General features: G+C 52.9%; 4 protein-coding genes across 4 annotated transcripts; 1 reads left to right on the top strand and 3 right to left on the bottom strand.

Moving 5' to 3' along the window:
- Positions 1 to 2,678: 2,678 nt before the first annotated feature.
- On the bottom strand, positions 2,679 to 3,209 carry UCRPA7_2669 (putative 60s ribosomal protein l37 protein; the record flags this gene model as incomplete). The annotated part of the gene is made up of 4 exons (XM_007915229.1): positions 2,679 to 2,818; positions 2,905 to 2,976; positions 3,087 to 3,149; positions 3,206 to 3,209. The coding sequence occupies 4 exons, from the start codon at positions 3,207 to 3,209 to the stop codon at positions 2,679 to 2,681; spliced, it is 279 nt and encodes a 92-aa protein (XP_007913420.1).
- Positions 3,210 to 4,120: 911 nt separating this feature from the next.
- On the bottom strand, positions 4,121 to 4,969 carry UCRPA7_2668 (putative 60s ribosomal protein l37 protein; the record flags this gene model as incomplete). The annotated part of the gene is made up of 1 exon (XM_007915218.1): positions 4,121 to 4,969. One exon carries the CDS (start codon positions 4,967 to 4,969, stop codon positions 4,121 to 4,123), a length of 849 nt encoding a protein of 282 aa, XP_007913409.1.
- A 427-nt stretch (positions 4,970 to 5,396) lies between these two features.
- On the top strand, positions 5,397 to 6,659 carry UCRPA7_2667 (putative pre-mrna-splicing factor 38b protein; the record flags this gene model as incomplete). Its single annotated transcript, XM_007915211.1, has 3 exons — positions 5,397 to 5,512; positions 5,582 to 5,871; positions 6,202 to 6,659. The coding sequence occupies 3 exons, from the start codon at positions 5,397 to 5,399 to the stop codon at positions 6,657 to 6,659; spliced, it is 864 nt and encodes a 287-aa protein (XP_007913402.1).
- A 1,183-nt stretch (positions 6,660 to 7,842) lies between these two features.
- UCRPA7_2666 (putative ring-9 protein) lies at positions 7,843 to 9,818 on the bottom strand (the record flags this gene model as incomplete). The annotated part of the gene is made up of 3 exons (XM_007915219.1): positions 7,843 to 7,947; positions 7,995 to 8,296; positions 8,372 to 9,818. 3 exons carry the CDS (start codon positions 9,816 to 9,818, stop codon positions 7,843 to 7,845), a joined length of 1,854 nt encoding a protein of 617 aa, XP_007913410.1.
- Between the last annotated feature and the right edge of the window lie 2,876 nt (positions 9,819 to 12,694).

Below are 12,694 nucleotides of genomic sequence, written 5' to 3'. Positions count from 1 at the left end.
CGGATGAGAAGGGATGGGAATCTAGCTTTGACTTAGACCGTATCAAGGCCGAAATAGCCGCCAAGCCCCCGCCTTGCCCCGAGAGTTTTGAGGCTGTTTTCGGATACTCTGAAGATAGGCGGAAGAATTGCGAAATGGCAGTGGACCAAGAATTGAATATATCGCAGGAAAAGACCGCGATGCTCAAGAAGCTTCAGTCTAGTTATCACCCTCTTGGTGCTGCTCCCGCAGACGCCACATCAAACAACCCCTCTGCTGGCGAGGCGGTGCGTGGGAAGAAACGCAAGGCAACTCACGCTCCGAAGGGTGTTAAAGATAGGGGTGCTGGGGATGCTGTCGGTGGGCCAAGGGAAAGAGCTCGAACTCGTGTTAAGAAGACTGTTAAATTTGACCGGTTGCCGTAGTCGAAGGTCAAGCATTGCTTTTTATTTTAATTCTAGATGCTGTTAGTTGCGAGATAGTTGCGAGATTTTGTTTGGGATTTGGGTCTTTGACGCTAACTCTTAAATCGACCAAGGCGCTTGCCGAATCTGGAGCTGCCAGCATCCATATAGATGACCTTAAATTGTTAGGACAATTGAGTACCTCTGGCGACACACTATCAAGACAAGAGCAGCAAATAGTATCAATGATGACAAATCTTGCCCCGGAGCCGGAGGGCGGCTTAAACTCCCTTTTAGCACACAGGCCAGGCATATATCACCTGACTAGTCACATGACACTTTTCCTTGCTCACCTTGTTGCCAATTGGTTCATATGTAAGAGATAAATTACTCCGGGATCCAGCCAAAATGGGAAAACATCTACTGCAAAAGCCAGGAGGAGAAATTCTAGTTTGATAAGGTAAGGAGGGAGCGTTGAGTTGCCTGGTGTTCGTTAGCACCGCATTCCGCATTCCCTGGAGTTGTCCTTCTGTCTCTAGTAGCATGTCTGATCCCTGGCGACTATCATTTATAGGACAGTAGATATAGAGGTTAGATCCGAGTAGCAATATGAAAGAATTGTCTCTGATTGAACTCTAGTGCTTCAAGTTGTGTCACGATATGATATTTACCCAAGCTGTGTCCCCCTATTTTGCTCCACAGTGCGTAGTCACATAATGCCGCACCGTACTCTTTCCCCCACCACTGTCAAAGTCTCTGAAATTCAGCCTTCTTTTACAACCATTATGGTCGGGTATGTTCCATATGAGTCACAATGACGTCCAGGATACCGCCGCTGCTAGACTCATACCTGTCTCTCCCGCCGGAAACATCGCTTATCGTCCTCACGGGTATTCTCGGCGCCAGCACAAACTGGCTCGCCCTCCGCTACCTCTACAGCTATCTCAGGAACCGGGCACGCACAGCCGCCGAGCCTCTGGACTCGAGGGCGCATGATGCAGAGAGCTCAGATGAAGTGAGCGTTTTGCTTGTGAGCTTCCTCCGGGACTTCACGTTTTGGAAGGAGGGCGCTGGACGATTGGTATGTGCTCTTCTCATGTAGGGTTCTAGCATGGTCTTTTACTCACACAGTGCGCGGTAGGGCATCGACTTGGAGGCATTGGCGAGAAAGGGCAGGTTCTCGTTTGTGGATGGCTTGAGCGGGCTGTTCTCGCCGGTATCTGATGGTGCTCCTCCTGCTGCTGTAAAGACGCCTGGACGAGACGTCCTCACGAGCCCTCGGCTCCAGGACCTGAGTCGGGTGCTGAATGCGGCCATTGACGGACTACAGGCTCGGAGTCAGGGCAAAGTCGTGTTAGTCATTGATCAGTTAGACTTCTTGCTCGCGGCCACTGGAGAAGATGAGTTAACGGGCAATGCTCTGCGAGGCACGGTTCTGGACCTACGGGAGGTACGGTCGACAGTGTACGCTTACAAAGGCTGGGAAAGCTAACACCGGCTACAGAAAGTACATGCATGTGTCATGACGCTCTCAGCAGACGAGCCTCTGATATCCGCGCAGACTACGACGCTGGAGAAGGAGCACGCGGCCTTTGCTTTGTCATTAGCACACGAAGCGGAAGCAGTGCTGAGTCTGAGAGTGTTGGACACAGGGGCGGCGAAGGATGTAAGTGGCGTTGTGAGAATCACACGGGGCGGAGGTGATATGGGCAGGGCGATAGATGAGCATGAGTATCTATATCATGTTGGGGGAGACGGGGGTGTCCGAGTGTTTGAACGAGGTCAATGATGTTATAGTAGTTCCTGTAGGAGAGATCCCAAGATGGCCATCGCGAAAGTCTCACAGGTCGAGAATGGCTCTTTTCTGCATGCTTGGGTGCACGAAACGGGTAGAGGTACGAGCAGTGGTATTCGGAGTCGCTCATGACCATTGAGGGTCTCCCAGTCCAGCACTTGCTTCAGACATGGCTCGTCACCAATTGCCGACCATACCATTTCCAACTGAAAAAGTCACGCAAGCATATCAATATGCCAGATTGCATTCACCAAATGCGATTTTGTGACAATGCTTGTTGGTTGAGTCGCACTCAGCGTTCCATTGAGCTACGTACGACCCTCGCGGTACCTCCAAAGACGATAGAATGCCGTTTTATGGTGACCTTGCTGATAAGACCGTAACCGTGATCCTTGAGAATCATAAAGCAAAGAAGATGGGTTCCGATCCGTCCATTCCCACTACACGCCCTCGAAAATGCAGCAGCAGTCCCCCGATTGTTCGCTTCCCTCTTTTATCGCTTATGCCTTTGTCGGGCCACGGGAATCCTTCGGCGCGCCGGTCTGGAAGCCGTTCTTGAATTTGCGGGCAACGGTGCTCAGGTATCTCATGCGGCCGGTGCCGACGGTCTTTCTCCGCTTGGCCTTCTCGCTCCAGTTGTCTGTTTGTCAATCGTTAGTACCCAACATCTTCATTATCTCGACCGGCAGAACTTTTCGCAGCATCGAGGCATCGGGAAGAGCGTACACTTTCGGGTCTTAGCAGCAGGGTAGCCGCAAGATGAGCAGGTGTGCTTCTGAACGTGCAGGGATCGGCGACCTGTATGTCGAACACGATGTCAGCGCTCCTTATCCTCGTTACGTGGACTTTCAGTCGCCAGACGCGCCTGTCTCAACTCGTCCAGGATTCTTTTCGGGGGGTATACTAACCGCAGCGACGGCACAGAGTGTGCGTCTTGTTGTGGCGCTTTCCGAAGGAGCTGGTACCCTTTGCTATTGTTGTTGTTAATCGCTTGAAGACCGTGACTTTAGGACATGTTCGAACGTACTCATTTTGCCTGGGTTTGTCGAGGAGTCTAGATGATGCCAATTAGTTCTGAGCTCGTAGAGTACGAGAAACAGGTGGCTTAAAGTGCTACTGCCACAGCGAGAGAGTCGCAACGTACCTTCTTGACAATGTTGGCGAAAGGGTGCTTAACTTCAATAATTTGGGATGGTGGACCTAGCCGCAAAGATTGGCTCGGAAAGATACAATTTTTGCTGCACGTGATACAAATTTTTGAAAAAGTGCGAAGGGCAAGAGCGAGTTGCCGCAGTGGGCCCGACTTCTGCTTAGCGGTTTCGACTTTCATTACGTCACGTGCTAGCGCACCTGACTGGACTTGCTCTTAGTTATTACATAAGTCTCGTGAGTGAGAGTACTGCATGATTCAGTCTTAAATCTCACCTTGGTTAATGGCACTAAAGTGCTGTGACTCCACTGATTGGCCGAAATCTGAGAAACGATGTTGATCCAATTGTTGATGAAGGTTCTTCTCATCGCTACTCGGGAAAGGATTAGTGGAGCTGTTTCCGCAAAAAGGTGATCTTTTGTCTATGAATCTCGGTGCTGTGCTTCTCCCTGAGGGTAAATAAACTTCTTCATTCAATAACTACTCTCCCACCAGGGTAATAAATGTTAGTTCAGCAAGGATATCACTGCCTCCTTAATAAGAGGTTACTACCTTTATAAAAGGTGATAGATCCATTTCAGTAATACCTTAAAAAGGGTATTTTCAGATTCAAAATGTATCTTGTCTGGAGAGTCAGACCTCCCAGCATGGACCACAAACATATGCATTCATTGTATGACAGTCCGCCCAAAGCCATGTCGAGACCGCAACCCAGCCTTAACACCGAAACACCGAAACACCCAAGATTTGAAACATCGCAAGAGACTACAGTTTGACAGGGCTGAGCACTTCTCAGGATCGAATGTCGAGCATCTGCTTGAGTAAGGTCTCTGAAGCCCTCCACCAACGACCTCTCTCTTCCAGATCATCCTCCACGCCTCCGAGTGCAGCCTCCTTCCTCCTCTTTGCCTCCTTTGCTGCTGCTGTGCTGTTCTGCCGCTTCACCTCCAAAGGCTGGAGTTCGGCTTGGAGCCTCTCCATCTCCTTCCTCTTGCGCGGCACTTGTGACTGGAGCTGTTCAAGTTGCCTATCGAGCTCGTGCTTCTGGCGCTTCTTCTCTTCAACCAATTCCAGTGTCTTTGATAACGGGAGACTCAGGCTAGGATTCTCGCCCGGCTCCTGCGCCTCCTTGAGCTCGGCAATGCGATCTTCCAAATGCGCAATCTTTGCCGGCAGCTCCTTCAATGTAGTCGTCTCCAGCTTGACGTTCTCGTACCGCTTGCTCAGGTCGCGGCCCTTCTTCTCTAACTCCTCCACCATGTCTGCCACCTCCATCTTCAGCGCCTTGAGCTGCCCCTTGGCCGCAACATTCTCCTTCTCCAGCTCGATGTTCTCCTGCGGAGACACGATCAGTGGCGGGTCGCCCACGATCGCGCGGATGAACTTCTCCTTTGTGACCTGCTCCACGTACGAGAAGCGGAGCTTTGCGAACAGCTCCTTGTAGTGCGCCAGGTCCGCCTCGAGGCTTGCGGGTGTCGGCGCGTCCATGGACGAGTTGGAAACATCTGAGGTCCTGACGCCATTGCCATCTTGCGGTATTGCGCTCAGGATGGGCTCGCTGATCTTGATTATGCTGATTTCATGGTTGCTTTGCAGCTCGGTCAGGTTGCGGAGGACTTTCTCGATCTTCTTTGTGTCCATATTGACGTGCAGTGCGATTTGCTCTCTGCGATTGTCCCGCCCGTTTGCCTTTAAACAACAGATCAATCAAACTGCTTGCGTGTTATTGTTTACGCGGTCAATTATAGGTTTGAGACAGGTTCAACTTCAATCTTCTGATCAATCGCGAATCTACATTGAGTGTTTACATAACACCTGCAAATAGACTAGCGCGCATTTTGCCCTGCGCCTGTCGCGGGGTGCGTCGCCCGGCCAGACTTCGGCAGATCCGATAAGCACGATAACGCTTCCTTTCCTCGTCATACCTGACCTTTCCGAACGGACCACAACTCCTTGGCCTGTATTGTTTCAATAACTGCACCTCTTAGCATGAAACATCGTATGTAGATCCTCTTCTTTGGCTTCGTGCCCTTCTTTGCTGTCAAAAGTATATCTTAGCACCGCCACCATGGCGAACGACGAGCTGCTCACCGACGAGTACGTCGCCGGGCTCCTGGCGAAGGAGGCCAAGGACGCCTCAGCGAAATACTCTGCCATGGGGCTCGAAGCCTACAACTCTTCCCGGTACGTCTTTCTGTTCCTCTCCAATCTCTCGCGTGCGGCGGCGGCGGGCGGCGCTAACGGCTGAGGAAGGCCCTCGAACAAGCTGAAGCCCAACACGCGCTTCCTGCGCCACATCATCAAGGAGACAAAGAACCACAACGAGGCGCTGCTGGCAAGGGAAGCCGCCGAGTCGCAGGCGCGGCTGCAGGACCTGGCCGAGGCGGAGGACAAGAAGAGGAAGCGGTACAAGCCTGAGTCGGGGGCGATTAGGAACCGCCAGCTCGGCGACATCGCTGCCATACTGGGGGGCAAGAAGCGCAGGCGAGCTGCGGAAGAGGAAGGGAAGGAGCAGTTGGGCCCAGCGAGGGCGAGCGTGTCCGGTGGGTCTTCGAGAAGAGAACGCACGAGCGACTCGCATCGGTCAAGACATGCACGAGACCGAGACCGAGACCGCGATCGAGATCGAGAGCGGAGCAGGTCGCCAGGAAGGGAAAAGCGCCATCACCGCACGGTCGACGAGGAAGAGTCTAGGAGACACAGACACCGTCGGCACCGCTCGCCAGACGAAGAAGACGGGCGTCGAGAGGAGACGAGGCATAGAGATCGATCAAGGTCTCCGAGGAGTCGGCACAAACGACACAGTGAGCGCTCGCCTGCGCGTGATGGCTCGGAGACTGGACACCTAAGCAGAAGCTATCATCGACGATCAGGGAAGGATGATGGCCGGCTGAAGCAGGACTCTCCTCCACAGGACGAACCAGATGAGGGCGAGGACTCAGACCCCTTAGCAGACATCATCGGGCCGGCTCCGCCTCCTCCAACTCGCATCCGCGGACGAGGTGCGCCCGGCTCGTCAGCCATGGACAGCCGGTTTTCTGACAACTACGACCCGAAATCGGACGTGCAGCCCGACACAACAGCTGGCGACGACTGGGACGACGCCCTCGAAGCTCTTCGCGACCGAGCGAAGTGGAGACAGCAGGGCGCAGATAGGTTGCGTGCGGCGGGATTCACCGACGAGCAGGTGTCGAAGTGGGAAAAGAGCGGTGGTGAAAAGAACATGGACGACGTCCAGTGGAGCAGGGCGGGAGAAAAGCGAGAATGGGACCGGGGCAAAGTTCTTGGTGATGATGGGACGATTGGACATGGCGCTGAATGGGGCGAGTAGGATTGGTCGTCTCACTTTCGGGTAGAGTCTGGCTTTTGGGAGATAGCATAGCATCGTGGGTTGGATTTTGAGCATCAGGGTATCATTGGGTTTAGAAGCGAGATCTAACATTATAGACATGCTTCGACATGCTTCCAGAGTGCCGCTGGGGTTCTTCGTGCAGTGACTGGGACCATTATGGCGATGTTGTATCATTGAAGCATTCAATTGAGATGTATTTCCAAGCCGTCTTCGCCTCCGGAGGCGATGGGTATAATGCTCTCCTACCCTCCCCCTGAGTTTCGTCAAGATGGTCTAGGTCTATGGAGCAATTACGGAAAGCAGAGAACAATTCCGTCTTCCCCCTTTCCCTCCCAGTTAGTCATGATTAGTCGGGAAAATGCCCATAATACAAGAGTGAAGAAAACGTGGTGGTATCAACGAGTGTGTTTGTGTCTTTCCGCGGCGCCAGAGTACTCCTCGCCCATTGCCAAAAGTAGAAAGCCTGACCGAAAATGCTGAAAGCTCCCTTTGAGATGAGCGGGTTGAAACCAATTACAGACCATGCGTTTTTGTGGCACTGAAAATGCAACACTGGGGACAGATATATATCATCGATTCCTCCTGTCCTCTGGAGGGCGCTGACGCTGGCTGGATCTAGACGATGATGATGCATTACCCCGGAGGCTATTGGATATCATGCTTAACCAGCCTTCAGCACGGTTCTGTCGCCTCCCGCGTGGCGGCGTTGGAGAAAGAATGCCTTGCTCAACATCTGATTCCCTTTCCGGAGATGAGTGGCTGCTCGAGGCTGACGTCCCGATATTGACATCACTATCGTCGTCACTGTCGTCCCGATATGGTTCATATCTTGGGCTGGACGGTATGCCTCTCGCCAAGGACCGAACAACATCGCCCTTGCAGATGGGACACGTACGTCTCCGAGTCGTCAACCAAGGCGTTCTATGAAAAGTTAGTCTTGTATAGCGAAGTAAAAGACAATGACACTCACATGCACTCCACGTGGAACTCGTGACCACAAGGAAGACTCATAACTTGACTGACTCCATCAATATATTCTTCCAAGCACACAACGCACTCCACCTGCCGTCCCATGTATTTCTTCCACTGGCTCGATGCATGAGGCGTTTTCTCCCGAGATGGTGATCTTGATACCTGCAGTGCGGAATCAACGCGCAGTAGATCATCCGCGTCCGGAATACCAGTAGTTGTCCGAGACCTCGGCCTTGGCCGTGATGAGCCCTGCAACAGAGGCGTCGTGGGGGATGAGCTGTGTGGTGATGGTAACCTTGGAGACAGACTTGGGGTAGACGCAACGGTATGATAAGTTCGTACCGGGAGCCTCTCCACAACAGACTTTGGTGCTCTCCAACGTCGACGGCGGATGCGAGCTCTTAGCAGGAGAAGAGCGTAGACGACGCACAGGGTTATGAGGGGGCTGATGACGAGTACCAACAGAGTGTCAAAGAACGGTGTCGCGCTGCCGGTCGGGGTGATAGTAATCCAAAGACCCTCATGGATTTTATCGGCCGGTGGGGTTTGTTGCACAATGGGGGTATGAATTGGATCCGGTTGCGGCCTCGTGTTCGAAAAGTCAGCGCCGTCGTCGTCACCGAAGATCTTTGACATGAGCCCGCCTGAGGAGCTGGAGTCGTCTTCAGTTTCGATAGGTGCAGAGCCAGCTTGTTTGTTTCTCGAGTATTCACCACTACCTGGTGTTATACTACCCCCTTCTGGCCCATTGTTGTCCTTGTTGCCGCCGGTCTTGGCAAAGACACCAGTATTACTTCCCTGGGATGACCCGCTGGATTCTACGAGGTCTGGATCCCGCCAGTCTTGCACGCCGATCTGGAACCCATCTCCTGAACCTTGTTCTTCGCCCCGCTGGCTCTCTCCTCCTCTTCCAGATGCCTTTTCAAGGCTGTTCTTGATGATTTTGTCCTTTTCGTCACTCCAGTCTTCTACAAGAACCCAGTCTAGCTGCCCACTGCTTGGAGGTCTGCTTCGCTCCTCCGCAGCTCCCGAGTGTCTGCCCCAGGTGAAGAGTCTGGATAGCCAGCTGGGCTCCGATTTGCTCCTCAAAGCTTTGCGGCTCTGCTTCTCTGCGTTCTTCTTAGCCACGCGGCCAGTGCTAGATCCTGTGACTGTGGTCTTCTTCGGCGCCGGAGCCGCGATAGCTGTGGCTGGCTGCTTTCCCTTCTTGCGGACCTTGTCAGACTGTTGCACTTTCAACACGGGGTTGCCATTCTCATCGAGGATATCCTCGATAAAACTTCCAGGTTGCATCAGCGAAGACAGCAAGTGGGCAGTCGTCCGCGAAGTAAAGATGGCAGGTATCGTGACATTGGATGTGTCGCCACGTGCAAACATCTGGATGAGAGGGCCGCCCTTCTGATTATCCCCGACGATAAGAGCGATAGCCCCTCGTCGCTGTGCCCATTTCACCTTCTCGAGGAATCCGCATCCGCCACGGCTGAGCAGGACTATCTTGCCGGTGATCTCGGCAGTCTCTTGGATTGACTGTATGTCTGCATGGCTGGTGCCCGAAGGCGGGATCTCACGCCCGGGTGCCTTTGGGCTCAGGCCTTGATGTAGATAATCATCGGTCCCGTCGTCTTCCGGCCGAGAGTTCTGTTGTGGCTGCAGATCCAATGCAGCTGTCCGGTCCACAGCAGGAACTGTGGGAAGACCATCCCTCTTAGAATTCTTCCCCTTGGTCGCCACCCCGCCGGCCTTGGACTTCACGCTCAAACTGTTGGTAGCAGTCTTTAGCTCGAGGTTGGCCAAGCCTTCCTCGAAACCGGCCAAATCGCTGCATCCGAGCTCGCCCTCTCCCTCGCCATCCGCGAGGTTCTCATCGGCAAAGCCGGAGCCTATCCATAACTGACCGCTCAGTCCGTTGGAGGGCAGGTTCGGCCCAAACGCAGCAGGTCGGGCAGGGAAGAAGGTGCTATTGTCGTCGAAGAGGGAGATGGCGGCGTTCGGCGGGAAGAGGGTGAACGGCGCTGTGAAGGAGAAGAAGGACCTGAATGTGGACCTTTGAGGGGTCGCCGGTGTTATGATGGGAGCCGTGCGGCGTATGGAGGTGATGGAGCGGCAGAAGAGGAAGAGAGTCGCGGCGAAGAAGAGGACGAGGATGGCGATTCTCGGCGGGCGCATCTTGACGGTGCGCGGTGCGCAGGGCGCAGGAGGGCGCAGGAAGTCGTCGAGGAGAGGAGGAGAAGACGACCCGTCGGCCTATTCGGGGGTCGACGATGCAGCTACTGAATGAGCTGATGGCAGCAGGAAGACCAAGTCATCCGCGGAACGCTATGGAATCAAGGTCAAGGACGCGGGGGGAGTATGTAAAGCTGTACAAGACAAGACAAGAACAGGTGCATATGCTCCAGACAGCCCGACGAACACACCTCACCCCGAGGCTGTTTCGGGAGGAAAGGGAGACAAGGAAAAAAGAAAATGCGATGGCTGTTGATGACGATGTCAAGAGATCGAGAGTGGGAAAGAGCGAGGGGCTGGCCGGATCACGCGCATGCCCTGGGACAGATACCAGTAGTCATCTGGACCTACGCAGTAACTAACATGCGTACGTACTAATTAATAACCGGCTGACTGGGGCCAAGGCAAGGCAAGGCGTGGCGTGGCGTGGCGTGGCATAACGTTAGCATGGCCAGCAGGTGGAGAGCCGAAGGCGGCACTAAGACGACTGTGAGCATGCCTATAACAAAGATGGTAGGCGGGCTACTGGTCATCCTAGCCCGTGCTAGGGCCGCAAATCGCCCTAGCTAGGGGGCCCGACTTCAAGGGAAACAGGTGGGTAAGCTTCGTAATTTACACTACGATAACGTTATGGATGAGACGGGACTGTACTGTACTGTGATACAGTGTTGACTCCACGTTTTGCAGGTCCACCGTTCCCTGCCCTTCAGAGGCGGAGAGAAAAGAAGCCTTGAGCTGAGACGTGAGACGTACCTGAGACGGTGGCCAACGTGACTGAGGTGACTGTGATTTTTGTCGGGTGAATCCAACATACAGAAGCAAAAGCTCCAAGTAGCCATGTGACCAGAAAGGCGCAACAACATGTCGCGTAACGATGCAGCGGCGCACTATCAATGGGAAAAAAAAATACTGTTTGGTGTCTTTCAAGTCCGTCACGGCACGGCACGTTACTCCATGACCATAACGACACTGCACACACTCACCTCACTCACCTCAAGAATCAAAACCGGATGGATTGGCTTCGTTGTCATTCCCTCGCTACTGACGTTGAAGGCCTCAGCGACGCGGTCGCCAATCAATCATATTTACCCGCTCTTTGTTTTCGATGCCTCGGGTGCTTTCGCTCCAACGGACCGACCACACTGAAGACCACCTCCGCGGCCCCAGCGACAAAGCCGGAAGATGCCGAGAAGATGCAGCGGGCCACTTCAAGGTATTGGGACTGAAACTCCCAGAACCAGTCCAAAAAGGCATCCTCGGATGGAGGTTGCGGGCAATCTGTCCAGCGCCCATCTTTCATCTCTAGGTCTATGGCTATGGACGTGGTCTTATATAGAAACTATGGTCTGTATGGTGCTCACCGTGGCTCACCGTGGCTCACCGTGCTCGCTGGCTCGTGAGCCGCTAGCCTTATTTGGTGCTGAAGTTCTCATCTTATCTTCACGTGACTATGGCCTGCAGAGAGACGGTCAGGTTTCTAGCCATGACATAAACTAATTCGCAGACCTTAGCAAGAGACTGTCAGTATTTACAGAAATCTACAAGTCAGACACTCCATGTCTACAAAGACCTGTAGCGAGGCTTAATAAGCCAGTCGATTGTTCGATTACAAAACAGAAGATAGATATCGGCTTTGTGAACAATTCAATGGCTAGGAAAGACTTGAGATGTCGCTGGTCCCAGATCCTCGTGCCAGGGCGAATGTCAGCGGCTGCTAGTTAGCCATCTTGCTCTTCCGCTCGAAGTATATTTTCTCTTCTTTCACGTATTCCTCCTGCTCCTGTGCTTTTCTTTCAAGCAGCATCATTTTTAGGGCCGTCCATGGAAACCTCGAGCTTCTGATCGACTATCCGGTGATATCGATCAATGTAACCCTGACAGGATGGCCTGATGCCGAGAATCTGGTAACTGAGGAAGCTCCAGTAAACGTCGTAGATATATTCCGGGCGGAAAAGCGCGGACACGATCAAGGTGTGACACCAAGTTTCCATTTTGGCCCAGGCGGCTGACAGAAGTGGAGGGCCTGAGTAAAGTGATCTCTTTCGATTTTATATCGCCTTTCGAAAATGACCGACCTCCATATTGTGAAGCCGTTGCCTATGGCTCAAAAAATGCAGCGTCAAAGCCTGTCAGCTATACCGGGGGAACTAGGAGTTGCAAGGGGACCATACAGCTCCATTCCTAGTCAAGCATCTCTTGGACAAAGACTTTGAAGCCTTGTATAGCGTATAGAATTGAGGGGCCATGCCTACGATCAATCCAAGAATTCTTTCCTTTATTCAGCTCATTTTCCGCAAGCCATACCATAGCGTCAACGTATTCGCTTGCCCGGTGAAATGTTCTTTCTGCTTGGAACAAGGTGGTAGACTCGTAGCCTTTATTTGTCTGGAGAAGTACTTCGACGGACAGTGGGCGATTGCAGACTTGTACAGTTGACCGAGTAGCATCTGAAAAGCCGAGAGTACCGATCGTAGAAAACTCTTCACGGCGTAACTGAATGAAAACATCTGCCAATTCAGTAGGGTAAGTCCACACCACATCACGGCCGTGTCGAAATCCGAGCTCTCGAAGGGTGCTCTCCTACACATAATCCATAAGTAAGAAGGGCATACCGAGGGGGTATCACTTTTTCAGTGAGTACGCATGAATCCCCTGGAATTGTTATCGTTGTACTAGCTGCGACATGGCTGAGTCAGGTATTTAGCTGATGGCCAGGATGCACCTCGAACCTCATTGTGGCAATTTCGACCTCAAGCTTTCCCTCGACCCAGTGAACTCTGTATGGAATAGGAATGCGTATAACCATCGGTCTTGCAGAG

The sequence above is a fragment of the Phaeoacremonium minimum genome (assembly GCF_000392275.1).
Source record: "Phaeoacremonium minimum UCRPA7 unplaced genomic scaffold PA7_03_scaffold_183, whole genome shotgun sequence".
NCBI lineage: Eukaryota > Fungi > Ascomycota > Sordariomycetes > Togniniales > Togniniaceae > Phaeoacremonium > Phaeoacremonium minimum.
Note: the sequence above shows the minus strand (reverse complement) of the source record. Positions and strands in the feature narration are given on the sequence as shown.